Source organism: Notothenia rossii, assembly GCF_949606895.1.
Source record: "Notothenia rossii genome assembly, chromosome: 5".
In the NCBI taxonomy this organism is placed as follows: Eukaryota; Metazoa; Chordata; class Actinopteri; order Perciformes; family Nototheniidae; genus Notothenia; species Notothenia rossii.
This window is the reverse complement of record NC_136903.1, coordinates 38256206-38275858: the sequence shown is the minus strand read 5'-3', so window position 1 is coordinate 38275858 and position 19653 is coordinate 38256206. Positions and strand designations below refer to the sequence as shown.

Here is a 19653-nt window from a genome sequence, read left to right as displayed (position 1 = left end):
ACTTACTGTGGCGGGGTGTTCTGACTGCATGCTGCGGCTCTGCAGGAGCTGAAGTCGGGGAGACAGCAGCCGGAGGCTCGGTCTGAAGCCCAGCAACATAATACCGGACTCAGAGCTATAATGACCCTCACTGACCCTTCATATCACACCGATATCTCTCAACATGTTCCGCATGGCTGTAGAAAGTAGGGCACGATAAAATGCACAACTTCCGGTAAAGTATTTTCAGAATAAAACAAAACTAGAGAAAAAGAAGAACTATTTACCTCTGAAGCACAGTGTCGGCTCCAGGGTAGGCTATGGCTGGCAAAACCACACACACACAGTGGCATAACAATGGACTCCAGTGAACACTATTACAGGCACTATAGAGCATGCACAAAAGCGCGAGCACACACACACACACACACACTACAATGATGTAAAATATTATTTTACCAACAATGTGGAATTTATTGGCTACATACAAAGATTTTGCACGACGGCAGCAACAATAACCATAAAATAATCATTCAAATACCACAAACATGATATTGACCAGTATACAGATTATGCACATTATTTAGCAGATTTTGCGTTATAGAGAGAAAAAACTCTAGAGATATGTTTTTGCGCCATGTCAGTAGAGGTTTCTCAATACTCAAATTTCCCCTCTTCGACTCCTATCCTCGAGACCTGGTGCCGCCCACAGGAGATGCGAGCGGAGGACTGAGGAGGGGAACCGAGGAAAGAGGAGTGGAAGCAGGCGGTTAGAGAAATGAGAACTCCTCTCCTCTGAGCGGTCATTTTAAAGAGACGTCCATTAATGATGACAGGAGGCACAGCAGCACTCTGATGGACAGATGTGTTCATGACAACTTATATATATTTACTTTTAATTCATTGACAGTGCGGTATAATGAGACAATAACAGGCTACAGATGCGGACATATACACACACACACACACATATATTTATATAAATATATACAATTTCAGAATCAAACAAGTATGAGAGCACTCTCATAATAATGTAACACAATCAGAGACTGGACCCCCACACCGGTTTTGAAATGCTCCCGATTTCTGAGGTCTCAAACACCTACACACTGTACTACACACACCTACTGCTCCTAAAGCATAATCAGGCTCCAGCCGCTGTGTATTTTATTATGTGAATCACTCAATGGTCTTAGAACAATATCGACTCTTTGTTTGTAGATATCTACTAAACTACAGAATACAAATACAGAAAGTAATGTAGTAGGCCTGTTATACTGAGTGATATATATTGTACACACTGCTCTGCTTTCTGCACAGACCTCACAGCTGTTCTCACTGTAAACATCGCGTTGCATGTAGAGCTGTCATTGGCTGAGATAAGTCCGGCCGTGCGTCACGCCTCCACCGTTCCCGGAAATGCATCCGTGGAGGAGCCGTGGAGGACCCATCAGTGTCTCCTCGGTTAGAGCTCCTCCAGAGAGCCTCCTCGATGCTCGATGCTCGGTCCTCGAAGTGCATTGAAATGAGATGTCCTTCAAAATGGCGCGCTGAAATTGATTTCCGGGTCACTACCGGAGGACCGAGGAGTCGAGGAGGGGAAATTTGAGTATTGAGAAACCTCTAGTGACTTGTATTGTTGTGCGTCACGTTAAAAGTAGCCGACTAACAAAACACTTTTTTTTCCACATCTTTTTTATTTTTCTTCCCTGAATCATTAGAATAATAATATATAATATAAAATGTAATCTCAGGCACAATGAAATGAAATAAATATACAAAATACAAATAACATACATTTGCAGACAGGGGAGCTCAGCTCCGCCTGCCTTCCGCCGGGGGTGCTGCAGCGCCCTCAGCACCTGCCCGCGCCCCTACCCCACCATGAAAAATTATGTTAAAGTGAGCAAAAAAAAGTCCTCTAAACTCGCGCCGAGTAAATTGCACAGACAGCAGCTAGTAAGATTGATTTCAGTAGCCACGACTGGAAATGCCGAAGACTAGAAGCGGTTTTGAAAACTTTTGTCACGTAGTGATCGTCTTCTCAATAAAACGTCTTTGCTAAGGTCTTCTGGCCAATCAGAATCACGATAACGGCGTGGTGTTGTTGCAGGAAGTCCCGACGGAGAATAAGGCCCAATCCCAAACCGCCCCCTACACCCTACCTCTACACACTACCCCTCCGTTTGCGCGTTCGCGTGGAGGGTAAAGGTGTTCACAGTTTCCATAGTGTTATATTAAAAAATTTAATTCAGCGTATTTCTATATTCATTTAGAGATCACATGAGATTCCATAAATGATTTGTGCTCATTGCAGCGGCTATTAGACCCTCCATAAAAACACGGGCAAAAATCCTTGATTATGCGGGCTAAAATCCTTGATTATGCGTGCTAAAGTCCTTGATTATGCGATTAAACATGAAGGGTTTTATGTGATTAAACATGAAGGGTTTTATGTGATTGTATGCGGTGAAATTGCAGGAAGTTGCAAAATATACGGAAAGTTGCGAAAAATAATAGATTTTTTTTAAAATATTGGGCTGTCTTATTTATTCTCTCTCACACACAACCTGCCACTAACGTTAAACCCCTTTCCTATTCAATTAAACACATTCAATGTTTATTTATTGTAAAAGCAATGGGGCTATTTTTAATCACACTCTCTCTCTCTCACACACACACACACACACACACACACACACACACACACACACACACACACACACACACACACACACACACTTCTCCGCCTCATTCTGTTTTAATTTACTCGTTCGTTATCTCGTTAGCTTCAATCTTGTAGGCTACTCACTTCGTTTCTTGTAGCCCTCGAAAGGGTTTTGGAGGTTAATGCCTCGCTGAACGTGAGTTGTTTGGCTTTTTTGTCCGCAGCAGCAGAAAGCATTTTCGAATGTTTGAATGAATCAAAGTGGATCGTCACCGTCATAGCCGCGGGAAGTCATTTTGCTCAGGGGGTGCTGCCAAAAGTGGGGAGGGGGGCCGCTTAAAAAAAAAAGAAAAACCGCGGTGCCTGGCCGGGCGGGCTGTCAGCGATACGAGCCGCATAAATTGTGTGTTAAAGGCGAGACACGGCAGGCAAAAACATCGTTTTTCATGCACTGGTAAATGTTGAGATGTTGTGCTATTTTGATTCCATAAAATGTTTTCTTTCAGGGTTTTGGAAGGAAAACGTACAAAATACACATTTAAGTGTTTATTTTACTATAGTTTGTCTATTTGCGTCTGTATATTTCTCCTAAATTCACCAAAAGTTAGCATTCTAACCACTGTTCGAAATGGGGGGGAGCCAGGAGGAGCTTGGCTCCCGCGAAGAGGGAGGGAGCTCACCTGAAGGCCGACTTTGAGGTAAATAGGGGGAGCCCAAAACAATCGTGCATATTTGTGTCACACAGATTAGAAATGTTGAGTTTCTGTAAATAAATTTTTTTGAAATAAATAATAGTTATTGTTCATTACAGTTTCTGTATATTTGTTTTATATTTGTGAATATTTCTGGGTGTTGCCATCTGTACTTGGCGGCGCTGCATTCTTTACGCTACTTACGTTGCTATGGTTACGGCAGGTGATGCCGGCTCTGGCTTTGTGATAAAAAATATGGCAAAACGAAAACAGCCTTGCCTCGCAGCTTTTGGATTCACAAGCATAGAAGCGAAGGAGTCTAAAAATGACAACGTGAACGGAAAACAACTTTTAGTTGGCCGGCTGTAAGCAGCTTTAGGGTCGAGTTTGACAGCTCCTGACCGAGTTGAGTAAAGTTGGAACGATATTGGCAGATTCAGATTTCACGGATCAATAACTCATGAACAAAACTGTGGTTCAGAAAAAAAGTACGTCTCCTAAGTACTGTGGTAAGGTTGACAACGAACTACAATCACATTTTGATTTTTTTTAAAAAGCCAATACGTGCTGTCCTCCAAACTGGACACATTACATTGGTCTCTTACATTTACATTGGAGAAGAAATCTTACAATTACATTGGAGAAGAAACGAGTGCTCAGGGACCATCTGCAAAGGGCAACTCCGAAAAAAGATAATACAATAATATTCAATCACTTCACATTTATACAGTAGGCTATATTTCTACCAAACTCACTACACACATCAATAGTCTCCTGTTGCTCATACTACAGCAGAGAGTTTGGAAGAATGTGCTTTTGAATAATTTTGGTGAATATTTCTAATGTAACATCTTCAATAAACATGGCATCATCTTCAATAACGTTACTATTATACAGTATAAATATTCACCAAAATTGATTTTGAGTCTTGAAAATGTGCTTTCCAGATCATTGAGAAATGTCTTGTGTCTAATGAACATGTTTTGCATATTTATTTATGAATTCTAGATTTTAAAAAGAGCGATGGATGAGATATAATGGTAATCATTCTAGTCTCTTTTCTCAAGCCTTTTTTCATCACACACAAATATATATATTTTTTAAACATACAACCCATATTTTAAAACATGTCTGGAGGGGTGTATGTATCAATGGAGAGATTAGCAAATACTTCAAGAACAAAACAGACCGAAATTTAGATAATGCACAAATAAATACTTTGTTTATTCTATATAAAGAATGCTTGCCATTACATTGCATTAATCCAGAACACAGTTAACATATATTTGGAAGCTTTTGTTACATTAACTTGTTATACCATGAAAACAGTATGGCCTTAGTATAAATAAATACTGATGTTGTTTTATTTATTTATTTTTATTTTTTATATATATATATATAAATATATATATATATATATATATAAATTGTGTGTAGGCTATTCTCTTTCTAATAGTGTTTTATTTGTTTGTCCCTATCTTCACTTTTGCTGTAACAATGTACATTTATCTTCTGTGGGAAGAATAAAGGTATTCTGATTCTGAAATCGTATACTCACATTTTGAAGTCCACCTCCTCTGCTTCCGGTCACCCTGACGGAGCTTGCACGCGGACGAAGTGACGTAGCGACAGAGGGGGGCGCGCATCCATCTGATTCGCTTCCTGAAGCAGTCACGTGCAGAGCCCTAGTCACCTGGTATCGACAGGCAGCGAGGCTTCGTTTGTCATCGATGACGTCACTGGCCCAAAACGACATAGATATTATGCAAAACGATACAAGCTTCACAAAAAGCTTCGGGGATTACTCGACACACACTCCGAAGCCTCGGCGCAATACGTAACATTACTAGACAGAACACTTCTCCCCGGTCAGCGTCAACAACTTTTCTAATTTATTACTTATTCAGTCGTAAAGTAAGTCCATGTTGACACCGTGTTGTCCTGCGAGGGTGTATGGGTAACGCTATGTTATCATGACATGTTGTTATTGTTATTGTTAGCATTTAGTGAGTTAGCAGTTCAAAGTACACATGTTAACACTACTCATATCTGTCACAGTAATGTTGTTATATCAGTGCTGCCCTGCTGTGAAGTCTCTTAAGAACCTCACAACACTATTCTTTTATTACTTTAGTAAAAGTACAAACACTGTTAGAAGTTAAAGTCCTGTAAGGTTTAGTTTAGTTTATTGGTTTAGTTGTCAGGGACCATGTACAAAAAGAACATACATCTCAAAGAGATAAGATGCTTTGTACCAGATTATAGCAGTTTGCTCATTTCCATCTTCAGTCCATGGGCAGATCAACACAAAATACAGCACATAGGCTACAATTCAAATCTCAGATATAAGTAAAGAAAAGTACAACATTATCTTTGAAAATATGGTGGAATAGAAGAAAGTGGCATAACATGACAATACTCAGGTAAAATACACGGGTAGCCTGGCTGTGTCCAAAGTTCAAAGAGACATTGTAGTCATTTTGAAAAGTGTATTTCAAGTTGTGGTTTTATAGAAAGTAACTTAAGATACTACTTAAGTACAGTACTTGAGTAAATGTACTTCATTGAAGTAATGAAGTATAAATAATCCTTAATTGAGACACTAAGCATCCACCAAACATGCACATTGTGAGGTATGTAATTTATTTCAGAAACACTTTTTGTCATATTCCATGGAATGCTCTTAACATCCCGATAGCAATGAATACATGAAATGCTTTGACAATAAATACATTTAAAAAAATGTATCTCTGGAAGCCGTAGTACTGTAAAAAGCACGACCAATCATCTGAGCCGGCCCGGCTAACATATCTGGATGGCCTACCTGCCTGTCAGCCTTCCATCTGTGCACAAACTTATCTCGTGCCCTCATTGGTCATGTGCGCGTTCGTGTGTTGGAGGAGGGTCTCTGTAAGGCAGTGGCAGATTTTTTCCGGCTGTGTATTTTCAAATTCTAGAGCACTCAAGCTGGTTTCTCCAAAATGACCTACCCCACCTTTAATGTTTAACCACAAGCAGCTCCACCTGCACAGATAGGCTAACGTTACTTAGAATGAACTAAAAGTATGTCAAAGGTCATGGAGTCCTCCTCCTGTTAATACTCTGTTTGTACAACAAGGCAAAGAGATAAAGGAGTCCGGTGAAGGGACACTTGTAAGGGTAAAATGCACTAAATGTATTTAGTTGGGATCACTTTTTAAGTGTGTTGCCATGGCACCCCAAAGGGCCCATTGAGATTACATCCAAGGAATATGTTTGGTGTGTTTTGTTTTTTAACCGTTGTGAATGTGTAAACTTCCCTTGAACAGCTGTATTCCCTCTGAGAGGACATGTATCCTGTCGACCTTCCAGCTGTGGAGGACACTGACCTGACATCTGTATCTGAACTCTACCTCTCCTCTCTGGAGTCAGGACCTCACAATGAGGAGTGGTTTGAGTTATCACACACTTCAAAGGTATGATAATAAGGCCTGCACAATAATCAAACTTTTATCAAAATCCGAACATGGACCAGTGCGATATCCAAATTGTAGTAAGCGCAATATAATAATGATGCTTTTTTGAAAATATATCATTACTATATAGGCAGAATTGTCCCCCTTATCAACATATTTTACATCTATTACTTCTTACATGGTGGCAAATATCTGCACACAAGTTTGGTTCTACTGGAGGTTCATCATAGGTTCATCACTGCTTGTAGCACTTCGGGATTTGACTTCAAATATGAAGTGCGTTACAAATGAAACCCATCATTATTATTAAAAGCAGGATAGGGCCTTTTGAAGTTGTCTCTCTGTCCCCTCAGGTAGCGATCACAGCAAACAATGTGAGGCGGTTGCAGCTGTTTGATGATGATCAGTCCGACTGTACGCTGCTGGCGCTGCACCCTCCTAATGATCCAACACAAGGTGTGGAAGACCCCCCCTCGCCCCCACAGACACCCTGAAGACAGACCCTAACTCTGTGTGCTCTCCCTTCCAGTGCTGGCTCTCTACCTGCAGGACCAGTGGTGGAGTGTGGACGACGCGTTGAGGACATGCTGCCAGGACAGAAACGGCTTGATCTCGGTAAGTGCTTTTACATATCTGTTTGTATGTCAGCATCACTACAACACACAGTAATACACACACCAGGCTTCCTCTACCGGTCTGAACAGTGTGGGAACAAACATCTGTTTATGCAATCTATTCATCTGCACCATTGTTAACAGAATTAACTTTATTTATCTATCTATCATTTGACAGATTCTAATCAAAATATATCATCTTGTAATTGAAAGGGGCCCTATGTTGCTTTCAGGTTTCCTATGTGTAGTCTGTGTCTCTACTGTGACATGTTCTCATACTGCCTGTGCTGCAGCACGTCTTTTCACCCTCTGTCTGAAACCAGAGAGGGGAGTGTGTGGGAGGGGAACAGGACATTTGAGCCTTTGCACACAAACCTATAGAACTGTCACGGAGGTGATCTCTGGGCCCATACATCTCAGCCTCCGTTACGGGTTGTATAGCTTCATTGTTGTTGATTGTGTTCACCTGGTGCCCTGTGTTGTCTCCTCCCCCCTCACCTGTGTCTTGTTGGTTGATTAGTCTGTATGTATTTAGGCTCTGTGTTTCCTGTTTGTGTGGGGGGGAGATCCTGGTTGCTGGTGACTGTGTTCACATGAGACAGTGGCCGTTTCTCAATCGCGAGGATGCTTGCTTGGTAGCACATGTCTTCCAAGTCACCTCCTTCAGAAGCGAGGCAAGAATCCTTCCTGGCATTCGGAAAACGAAGAGTGGAACAGGCTAGCAAGTGTGCGTCATATGAGAGGCCCCGTCTTACATTTTCCGCCACAGATTTGGGGAAATTGGTCCGTGCGCGAAGCATTGTGGGTATTTTAAGACCGCGGAGTCTACACATGTGCAGCCTCGGAATTACCCCCAAACCAAGGACGCGGCCTCGTGGAATTCCAAGTATGCTGGAGATTGGAACAGTCCTTCGGCGGCACTCGATGACGTAGCATCCTTGAAATATTGGCTTGGAAGCCAGTTTCCTCGAGATTGAGAAACGGCCAGTAAGATTGAGGCTGTGTCATGTACCACAAGTAGTAATACATGCCCACACCGGGTTGCATTGGAACTCTCTGCCTCTGCCTCCTTGCTTGGTCGGGCCGCTCAACGGTCAGCTTCACAAGAACACACTACAGGAAAGGGAAAACCCCAGAAGCACAATAGCCTCTTTTGGGTTGTGTGTTCCATGCTGTTTACTCTGATCCATGTGTGTGTTGTCCTGCAGGTGCAGTCACTGATGGAGCGAGTGATCGTGTTCCTGCTCAGTCAGGTGCTGGAGAGGTCCCCTCAGGAGAAGACGTTGTTCTCCCTGCACCCCCGCACAGAGAGCTGCAAGCTGCTGTGGAGAGACAGCCAGGCGGTGGGCTTCTACACCATCAAACACAAAGGTAGGGGGGGGGGGGAGAGCGATGGCAACACAATCGCACCAGATAAATTGGGCCAAATAATACTTTTTAAAAATAAGAAAAATCAAAGTTTTGGAAGTTACACAAATTCATATCAACAATAGCTTTACTAGCAACAAGAGGTCATAACCACGAGTATGAATTACACACTGGGGAAGATGATGCAAGAACAACATGCAAACCAGATGTCTTCTTGTTTATCCACAGCAAGACGTTTTAACTGAGTTCAGGTTGGTGTTTCTTAGTTTGAGTGATTGAAGAAATATTCAGATTTTTTACTTTAGTCAAAGTAAAAATACATGAATGTCAAATGACTTCACTACAAGTCAAAGTCCTGCATTCAAAGTCTCACTTACGTAAAAGTACAAAAGTTATATCAGCAAAATGTACTTAAAGTATCAGAAGTACTCATTATTCAGAAAAATGTCCTCCATATGTGTTATATTATTAATATAAATTGCATTCGTTAATATTGTACCATCTAGTAGCATTTAATAACAAACACAATTTTGATAAACAAAATACTTTCTTTGTTGAATTTGTTGTAATATATTGGATGATTTGGCTTCTTTGTGCCTAAATGATTCCCTCTTTAGTTCCTGATGATGTTGGAGGGTTTCCTACAGGGCTGGCAGGCCTCCTGTACAGGTAGAGCTGTGTCCTGCAGAGCCTGACTCTTCCTCTGTGGTGGTTCTCTGTTCAGGCAGCCTGTGTGACGGCTGGAGCAGCCGCTGCTACCTGCTGCCTGCTCTGGACACGCTGCTGGTGAGGAGGGGCTGGAGGAGGAGGGGCCTGGGGCTCCTCATGCTGGAGGACTTCTGCTCCTCCTTCTCCACAGAGGAGATCCTGGGAGTCAGCGCTCCGCTGTCCCCCAGCATGGTGGCAGGTCAGCTGACCCTCTCTATATCAGAGCCAAATGATCCAATTCTGCTTCTATTCCCTGCATTCTGTTATTTCTTATCTCGGTGAGATGTCGTCATATTTGGCAGAAGAATACATCATTATTTATAGAATATAATATAATAACTGTAGTGGACATTTTGTTAACATGCATCTCCTTTGACTCTTTTGAGCTACTCTAGCAATCCCTGATGTACTGTACAAAGGACATCCTGGTCTTTCCAGTGAGAGGTCATTGGTTCAAAATGCATGCTGGGAAGTTCCTCTCTCTTTTCATCCAAAATGGCTGGCATACCAAAAACAAAATGTTATAGAAGCGGTTTTTTTCCTCGGTTCCCAGCAATATATATATATATATATACACATATATATATATATATATATATATATATATATATACACATATATATATATATACACATATATATATATATACACACATATATATACACATATATATATATATACACACATATATATATATATATACACATATATATATATATACACACATATATATATATATATATATATATACAATCAGCAATATACAAAATATGTTCAAATACACCATTATAGCAACAGCTAAGTTTACTAAAACAAGTTATATGAACACAAGATACTATGTACCTAATAAGAATAATATTAATAATACAAATAAAAAATCTGAGCTCACACAGCAACATTCAACATTAGACTATACCTTAAACACACATTCAAAGCCCAAAGCCACAAATTATACAAGAGTGCAAGTTATTTTTTTTAAATAAAATATAAATGCAATGAATTAGAGTTAAGTACAATATATACAAATTGTCCAAGGTTATTTAAATATGGTAATAACACAAGGTAAAAAGACTTAGAAGCTCTCATAGCCACATGCACACTGTTATTGTTTATTTGAATCTCTCATGGCAGTAAACCCAGAAGTCTAAACATATACATCATGTCCTCTCCTCCAGTGTGCAGGAGTTTTCTGCAGCAGCATGAAGAACATCTGGAGAGTCTGTACGAGGTGGAGGCTCCGGGGGGGTGGACCCAACGACGAAACATCTGGCTCAGCATCCAGCTGGGACGCTACACTTCTTGTACACACAGATATGTATCAGCATTGTTTAGTGTTTAGTGTACATCCTTGATCTGGTTCTATGAACTTGTGTTCTCTTAGGTATCAAGGAGGAGAGTGGTCCGACATCAGGAGACACTCAGAGGAATAATAACTCCTCTCTGAAGGTGGGTGAACTAAATCACATTCCTGGAGATTCAATAAGCAATTATTTATTTGGAGTTATTATTATGGAGTATTCATATTAAAAAATGAAAACAATTATCATCATTTTTTATCTATGTAGTAATCCGTCACGTAGGTTTCTTTCCAGTATAATTATACACAACCAAAGCATAAACAGGTACTATATTCAAGCAGAGGATAGGTGTCTCTGGGAAAATATAATGCTTCCACTTTTTCAAAGCTTCCTCAAATGTATTCTCCTGAAGCCTCTAGAACAGACCTGGGCACTGTACGGCCCCCGGGCCACATACGGCCCTTTGGTTGACTCTGAACGGCCCGTGTAAGGTTAATTGGAAATTACAAAATAAACATTTTCTAATTTTACCTCATGCATGGACTAAAGCTGCAATGCTTTTATTTTGAAGTTGTTTTTTTATTCACGTACATAATGACGCAATACGTCAAATCAAGACGTGCGCGTTATTGGATAATTGTCACAAGACGACTTTAGCGCTCAAAAATGTCAGCTGATGCTAAAAAAAGAAAGGTAGATGCCGAATGTAGGGTTTTCAATAAAAATTGGACTGCTAAGTATTTATTTACTGAAGTCGGAGGTAAAGCCGTGTGTTTAGTTTGCGGGGAGCAGATCGCCGTGTTCAAGGACTACAATTTGAGTCGGCATTACGAGACGAAACACGCGGAGAAATACAAAAACTTGACTGATGCTGAAAGGGCGCGCACATCGAACGCTTTGCTAGCTAAGCTGCAAAAGCAGCAAGGCTTTTTTACCAAGCTTCACACATCCAAGGATGCAGCAACCAAGACCAGCTTCGTGATATCCCACAAAATAGCTAAACACAGTAAGCCATTCTCAGAGGGGGAGTTTGTCAAAGAGTGCTTAGTGGACTCTGCAGCACTAATATGCCCTGAAAAAAAAGAAGCCTTTGAGCAAGTCCCGCTGTCCAGGCGAACCGTGACGAGAAGGATCGAGGACATTGCGGGGAATCTGGAGCTTCAGCTGCAACATGAAGTGGCAAGTTTTGACTTTATCTCCTTGGCTTTGGACGAGAGCTGTGATGTCCGCGACACAGCGCAGTTACTCGTATTTGTCCGTGGGATAACGCCGGACTTCAAGATTACGGAGGAGCTGGCAGCAATGCGGCCGATGAAAGGGACGACGACAGGGAGCGATCTGTTCACGGAGGTAAATGCGTGCATGGACACGCTGGGACTGAAATGGGACAGACTGGCAGGTGTCACAACAGACGGTTGTCCAAATCTTACAGGTAAAAATGTTGGACTTTTGAAACGTATGCAAGATAAAGTGACTGAAATCGACGCAGATCAGAAATTGGTATTTTTGCATTGTATTATACACCAACATGTGTTGTGCAAGTCAGTGCTAAAAATTCACCATGTTATTGATGTTGTTACTAAAATAGTAAACTTCATCAGGGCACGGGCATTGAATCACAGACAGTTTGTTGCACTTTTGGAGGAGCATGAGACTGAGCATAGTGACATCGGCTACCACACAGCTGTCAGATGGCTCAGCCTGGGCAAAGTGCTAAAAAGAGTTTGGGACCTGAAAGCAGAGATTCAAGAGTTTTGTGAGAAGAAAGGCAAAGACATCCCAGAGCTCTCAGACGAGGACTGGATGGCAGATTTTGCATTTGCTGTTGATGTGACTGCACTGATGAATGAACTGAACACCAAACTGCAAGGCAAGGGCCTTTTTGTTCATGAAATGCACAGCCTGGTGAAGGCTTTCATGAGAAAGATGCAGTTTCTTTCAAGCCAACTGGAGAGCAACACTCTCACTCACATGCAAACCCTGAAAGAAGTCACACCATCAGCTGATCACCTCCGCAGGTACTCATCCATGTTAGGAGCATTGCATGGTGAGTTTTCAAGGCGATTTGAAGATCTCCGAACAATCGAGGATGAAATGCTCATGATTTCCTCTCCCTTTACCTGCAGTATGGATAATGCACCCAGTGATGTTCAACTGGAACTCATTGACCTGCAGTCTGATGCAGTACTGGCAGAGCGCTTTAAGTCAGGATCTCTGCTGGATTTCTACTCTTCTCTCGAGGAGGAGAACTTTCCAAACATGAGGAGACATGCTCAGAAGATGTTGGTTCTCTTTGGCTCTACCTACATATGTGAACAAACATTTTCAAAGATGAAGTTTATGAAATCCAGGTATAGATCCTCTCTCACTGATGATCATCTGTCAGCTGTGCTTCGCATCTCCACCTCAGACATTCAACCTGACTTCGATGTACTCGTTAAAGCCCAGCAGAGACTAGATTTCTCTCACTGAACAAGAAAAAAGAACTTAAAAACACCAAATGAGGTGGTTAGACTACAAATGTAGGCATGTAAAGGAACCAACTAGCAGTGAACTGGGACACTTTCTTTGGAAGCCTTTTCTCAAAATCACAGTTCAGTGATGTTCAGTGACAGTTCAATATGATGTATCTTGCTGAATGTTTGGAGCACAAAGACAATGTTGTGATGTCTTAAGAATGCTAAGAACCTTTACACAACTTTCCAACAGTATACGAAACTCAAAATGTGTTTTGTAGTGAATGCGACTGAAAATGTTCACTAATATGAGTCAGAAATGGTGAAAAACGTTCACATTTTGTTTACCATTGTTTTGGGAAATTTGATTGAATAAATTACATTTTTTGTAAGGCAACCTCACTTTTTCATTGCTCAACTATAACATATACTCTTACCAGCTTGTCAAAACAATGCTATTTACTGCTTTTTATAAAGAAATACAATTAATATTATGCAGAATTGAGTTCAGCCTTTTGGCCCGGCCCTCCACAATATTTTTTGTTTCTCATGTGGCCCCATGGAAAAAATAATTGCCCACCCCTGCTCTAGAAGGAAGTGATTCTTTCCATCACTAAGATGTTGTGTATAATATTGAACCATCTTCTGAGTCCAGTTTATGCCATTTTCTTGTCATGACTTTTCTAGAATTTACACTCAGTGTTCCAAATACTGGTATTTTGTTTTTGGGTTTACAAAAAGTTCATCCCAATCAAAGTAGATTTTTGTCTCCAATACCTTTCTAATTCTGATTGAATCTCATGCAAAACAACTCCCTCTGTAGAGAACATTGGGGACTCCCCACTACAGGGAAGGGAAAACAAAATAGGGTCCTTTCAAATAATGCTTTGTTTTGAACCGGTGAATGCAGTTTTTCTTGTTTGGCATAGACACTACAATGCACAGTCCCAAAAATGAAGCTTGAGTGGAATCAACACGTCCAACAATGGAAAACCAACAATCATGAGCTTTAACAGAGTAGAACATATTGGTGTTTGTTTCTGTTCACTTTGCATGAATCTCTTTTGGTTGGAAGTGGGTTAGGGTTAGGGCTAGAAGGGTTAGGGTTAGGACACCAAGAAGGGTTACTTCTTGGTGTCGCTGAAGTTCGGCTCCACCTCCTTCCCGCTGGCATTGAACTTCCTCTGGTGGACGCGGCTGGGCCTGATGTACAGCACATAGAAACGGGCCTGCCAAGAACAGACACAGTGAGGCTCGTTTCATCGGAGTTTGAGGTTCAGTCTGTCTAAAAGACTAACGCTGACAGTTAGGCTTGGGCGGTATGACGGTATTACGGTATACCAGGGTATTTCGAAATACCGTCGGTATGATTTTCAATACCGTGACGTCACAGACTGTGCGCCAAATCACAGATGCGTTTCATTCTATTACACTGACACAGAGTTTTGACAGGGATGACATTGGTTGTAATGCACAGCATGCGCCAGCAGAGGGCAGGGGAGGGCAGTCCGTCTTTCCCGCTCTCAGAGCTCAGCACAGAGTTGAGCTGAGCAAGATGGCGGCAGCATTTGCCGGCCCCGAACTCGGACAACTAGTAAAAAAGAAAAATGCCTCTGCTCCTGTTTGGGACTATTTTGGGTTTACTCGTTGCCAGTGACTTCATCCACCACAACGAGAGACAGAGGCACTTCTTTGGGAATGTTTAAGACGGGGTGAGTGAGTGTTGACATTTTTTAATCCTATGCAACTGGTTGATGGTTTTGTAGTCGAAGTCGGACGGTTTTAAAAACGAAAGCATTTACGTGCTAAACATTCACGCGAGTAATCCAATGAATCAAATGGAAATAAGGTTTTTAACACATGCACGGAATAATATTGCCAAACTAGTTAGTGAATATAGCAAACTTTATTCAATAAGTCAAGTATTTACTCCTGGAAAATGTTTATGTATGATGATATAGTTAACTTAGCTCACAATGGAAACAACGTCGGACATCTACAAACGCGTCCTGTATCCGATCTCAAAATGTGCTATTTGCACAATGTGTCATGTATGCAGCCCTTGTTTTGCACTTGCGCGCACGTCGCGGCACTTTGCGGGCGTCTACCGGCTCGGGCTGCATTTTACACCGAACATATAATATACCGTTCGAAACATCTATTTGCCGCCGAACGCCACCTCACTCAAGTCGACCCAAGTCATACTGTCAGTGGCAGCTGGTGAAAAATATTTTTGGTGGGGCTGTTGATATAGTGAGTAAAAAAAAATTTTGGGGGAGAAATTACCCCTTAAATTGGGACTGATACCGTCATATCAATCAATGTTTATTTATATAGCCCAATATCACAAATGTTACATTTGTCTCAGTGGACTTCACAGTTTGTACAGAATATCAGTATGACAATACGACACCCTCTGTCCTTAGACCCTCACATCGTACAAGGAAAAACTTCCAGAGAAAACCCCACAGTTTAAAGGGAAAAATGGGAGAAACCTCAGGGAGAGCAACAGAGGAGGGATCCCTCTCCCAGGACGGACAGACGTGCAATAGATGCCGTGTGTAAATTGAAAAGATAATACATTTGCAACATAGGTAGTCCAAATGTTTTGAAATGCATGTGTGTATAATAAGAAGATGAATCCACGAGGATATCCATCCAGGACTTATGATCCAGGACCGCAGCCACGACTCAAGATCCAGGACTCGCAATCCATGACACAGGACCGCAGGATCATCCATGACTCCGGATCCCGGCGTATATAGACACCAAAAGAAAGAAATTTGGGGAAGCTGGGTTAATCGGAACATGAGAGTACACAGGTATAGACAGAGAGAAGGAAGAAGTAAGATGTCCCCCGACAAACTAAGCCTATATCAGCAAAACTAGGGGCTGAATCTAATCAGCCCTAACTATAAGCTTTATCAAAAAGGAAAGTCTTAAGCGCACTCTTAAAAACGGATAGGGTGTCTGCCGTCCGAACACAAACTGGAAGCTGATTCCACAAAAGTGGAGCTTGATAAGAAAAGGCTCTGGCTCCCATTGTACTTTTAGAGACTCTAGGAACAACCAACAACCCTGCATTCTTGGAACGCAATGCCCTAGTAGGACAATAGGGTATAATGAGTTCTTTAAGGTAAGATGGCGCCTGCCCATTAAGGGCTTTGTAGGCGAGAAGAAGAATTTTAAATTCTATCCTGTGTTCTATAGGGAGCCAGTGTAAGGCAGCCAGAACAGGAGTAATGTGGTCCCTTTTCCTAACTCTGGTTAGTACACGAGCTGCAGCATTTTGAATCAGCTGAAGCGACTTGACTGACTTCTTGGTACACCCTGATAATAAGGAGTTACAATAATCCAGCCTTGAAGTAACAAATGCATGGACTAGTTTCTCTGCATCGTTTTGAGGCAAGATATGCCTGATTTTTGCAATGTTACGTAGATGGAAGTAGGCGGTCCTTGAAATTGATTTTATGTGGGCGTTAAAGGATAAATCCTGATCAAATATAACACCAAGATTCCTTACAGTCTCACTGGAGGCCAAATTAATGCCATCCATAGTTAATATATCTTTAGATAATTTGTTTCGTAGATTCTTCGGGCCAAGTACAATAACTTCAGTTTTGGTCGTGTTTAACATCAAAAAATTTAAGGTCATCCACGTTTTTAAGTCCTTGAGGCAGTCTTGAATTTTATTTAGATGATTAATTTCATCAGGCTTGATTGATAAATATAGTTGAGTATCATCCGCATAACAATGAAAGTTTACAGAATGATTCCTTATAATATTGCCTAACGGAAGCATATATAGGGTGAACAAAATAGGTCCAAGCACTGAGCCCTGTGGCACTCCATGGCTAACTTTGGTTTGCATGGAAGATTCATCGTTGACACGTACAAACTGAGAGCGTTCAGATAGATAAGACCTAAACCAGCCTAAAGCAGTTCCCTGTATGCCAACTAAGTGCTCTAGTCTTTGCAATAGGATATCATGGTCGATAGTATCAAATGCAGCACTAAGATCGAGTAAGACAAGAATAGAGACAAGTCCCTTGTCTGAGGCTATTAGAATGTCATTTGTGACTTTAACCAGAGCTGTCTCTGTGCTATGTTGTGTTCTAAAGCCAGACTGAAAATCTTCAAATAAATCATAGTTTTTTAAGTAATCACACAGCTGTTTTGCGACTGCTTTCTCAAGAATTTTTGAGAGGAACGGAAGATTAGAAATAGGTCTATAGTTGGCTAAAACCTCTGGATCGAGGTTGTGCTTTTTAAGAAGCGGTTTTATCACTGCTACTTTGAATGATTTTGGAACATAGCCTGATAATAAAGACATATTCATAATATTTAATAAAGAAGTGCTAATTAATGGAAAAACTTCTTTTAACAGCTTAGTTGGAATCGGGTCTAAGATACACGTTGATGGTTTAGAAGAGAGAATCATTGAATTTAATTGTTCAAGGTTTATGGCTGAAAAGCATTCTAGTTTACTATCTAGTGTAATATTATTAGAACTTACGTTTCCGGGAGCTGTTGATAACACTATACTGGTCAAAGGCAAGAGGTCATTGATTTTGTTTCTAAGAGTAACAATTTTATCGTTAAAAAAGCACATAAAATCATTACTACTGAGTGCTATGGGAATAGAAGGCTCAGTCGAGCTGTGGCTCTCTGTCAGCCTGGCTACAGTGCTGAAAAGAAATCTTGCATTATTCTTATTCTCATCTATTAATGAAGAGTAGTATGCTGCTCTCGCTTTACGCAGTGCTTTCTTATATTCATTGAGAGTAATATGCCAAATTAAACGAGATTCTTCAAGTTTAGTGGAACGCCATATCCTTTCAAGTTGTCTCGACTTTTGCTTTATTTTGCGGGTTTCGGCATTATGCCATGGAGCTAATCTATGTTGTTTTATTTTCTTCTTTTTCAAAGGAGCAACAGAGTCTAATTTTATTCGCAGCGCATCTGTAGCACTATCAACAACATGATCAATTTGGGGTGGTGTACATTTTGTATAAGTTTCCTCCCCTACATGCAGACATGCTATCGAGTTAAGTATTGGTGGAATCTCTTCCTTAAATTTGGCTATAGCACTAACAGATAGGTTTCTGCTGCAGGAGCTTTTGGCTAATGCTTTGTAGTCTAGTAACAGTACTTCAAAAGTTACTAAGAAATGGTCGGATAAAGCAGGATTATGCGGTTCGACTAATAGTTGCTCAATTTCAATACCATAAGTCAGAACAAGGTCAAGAGTGTGATTATAGCAGTGGGTTGGTTTATTTACACTCTGACAGAAACCAACAGAATCTAATATAGAGTTAAATGCAACAGTAAGGCTATTTTTATCATCGTCAACATGAATATTAAAGTCACCTACGATAATTACTTTATCTGTTTTAAGTACCAAAGCTGATAAAAACTCAGAGAATTCTGATAAGAATTCTGAATATACCGTATACCACGGTATGATGTCGTATACCATATACCGTATACCACGGTATGATGTCAGCAAGGTATGACGGTATGAAAAAAATGATACCGCCCATGCCTACTGACAGTGATTAGGTAGTCTTCGGGAGGTTACATCTCAGACTTTCCTTTTTTTGTATCTAATACAGAGCAGTGATTGCAGGCCGGACCTGACCCCAGAGAGCTGCTCTGATGTGGACGCTCCACTGGTGACGGGCTCCTCTGCACAACAACTGGAGCTCTGTGCTCAGCGACGAGCAGGACGCTCCCCCAGCAGCAGTGTCTCTGGAACAGGATGTTGTCCTGCAGCCCACGCTGAAGATCTGGACTCTGGACCTCCCTGCAGACCCCCACAGTCCCTCAACACAAAACAAGCCCTGAAACCTAAACCCTCTGTATCTGCAGAGCCTGGAGAGGTAGAGGAAGCACGAAGGAATGCCAAACGAATTGGAAGGACATGAGAATACAGACACAGTAGAAAACTGTTTACAGTATACAGAGGAGGCTGCTCTGTCCTCCTGTACCTAGGTGACCTTTACAACTTTAACTTTCTAGGCTGAGATATGGATTCATTGAAAGGACTGTTATGGCAATTATGGTATTAAAGCTTAATACAGTGTAATCCTAATGAAATGGAAACTGCTGCATCCTGGAAATGGCATTTAAATGTATGTGTGATAAAAAGATGTGTTTGGACAAGGGGGTTTTATGACACTACAGGAAGAGAGAATGAGTGGAAGGAATTTATGATAGGGGTTATCTGTATATTCCATTGTTCTTTGTAGGGTGTGAGTTTTCGCATAAAGTACTCTGCCATGGGGCAAACACCTGGCCTCACATGATGTTGTGCTGTCATGTGAGTTATCTTTGATGTTTCCCTATAAGGCCCCATTTACACGGAGACGGAAACGAAAATGGACCGAATTCGATATCAAAAAAGTCTTCCATT

The 19653-nt window shown here is 41.2% G+C and overlaps 2 protein-coding genes across 3 annotated transcripts in view; one reads left to right on the top strand and one right to left on the bottom strand.

Moving 5' to 3' along the window:
* ldhd (lactate dehydrogenase D) overlaps window positions 1-192 on the bottom strand; it is a 34695-nt gene extending 34503 nt beyond the window's left edge. The window contains exon 1 of the mRNA XM_079681824.1: window positions 7-192. Within this exon, the coding sequence (XP_079537950.1) occupies window positions 7-99 (93 nt within the window). The 5' untranslated portion in view covers window positions 100-192. The remainder of the gene's footprint in view (window positions 1-6) is intronic.
* Window positions 193-5001: 4809 nt separating this feature from the next.
* fam169b (family with sequence similarity 169 member B) lies at window positions 5002-19546 on the top strand. Of its 2 annotated transcripts, none has more exons than XM_079680337.1 (9): window positions 5002-5207; window positions 6648-6794; window positions 7148-7250; window positions 7324-7409; window positions 8617-8779; window positions 9501-9683; window positions 10660-10785; window positions 10866-10930; window positions 18854-19546. In XM_079680337.1, exons 2-9 carry the CDS (start codon window positions 6669-6671, stop codon window positions 19163-19165), a joined length of 1164 nt encoding a protein of 387 aa, XP_079536463.1. In that variant the 5' UTR covers window positions 5002-5207; window positions 6648-6668; the 3' UTR covers window positions 19166-19546. The 2 variants fall into 2 exon arrangements, with proteins under 2 accessions (XP_079536463.1, XP_079536462.1); XM_079680336.1 differs by having other exon boundaries at window positions 5004-5253.
* The last annotated feature ends 107 nt before the right edge of the window (window positions 19547-19653 follow it).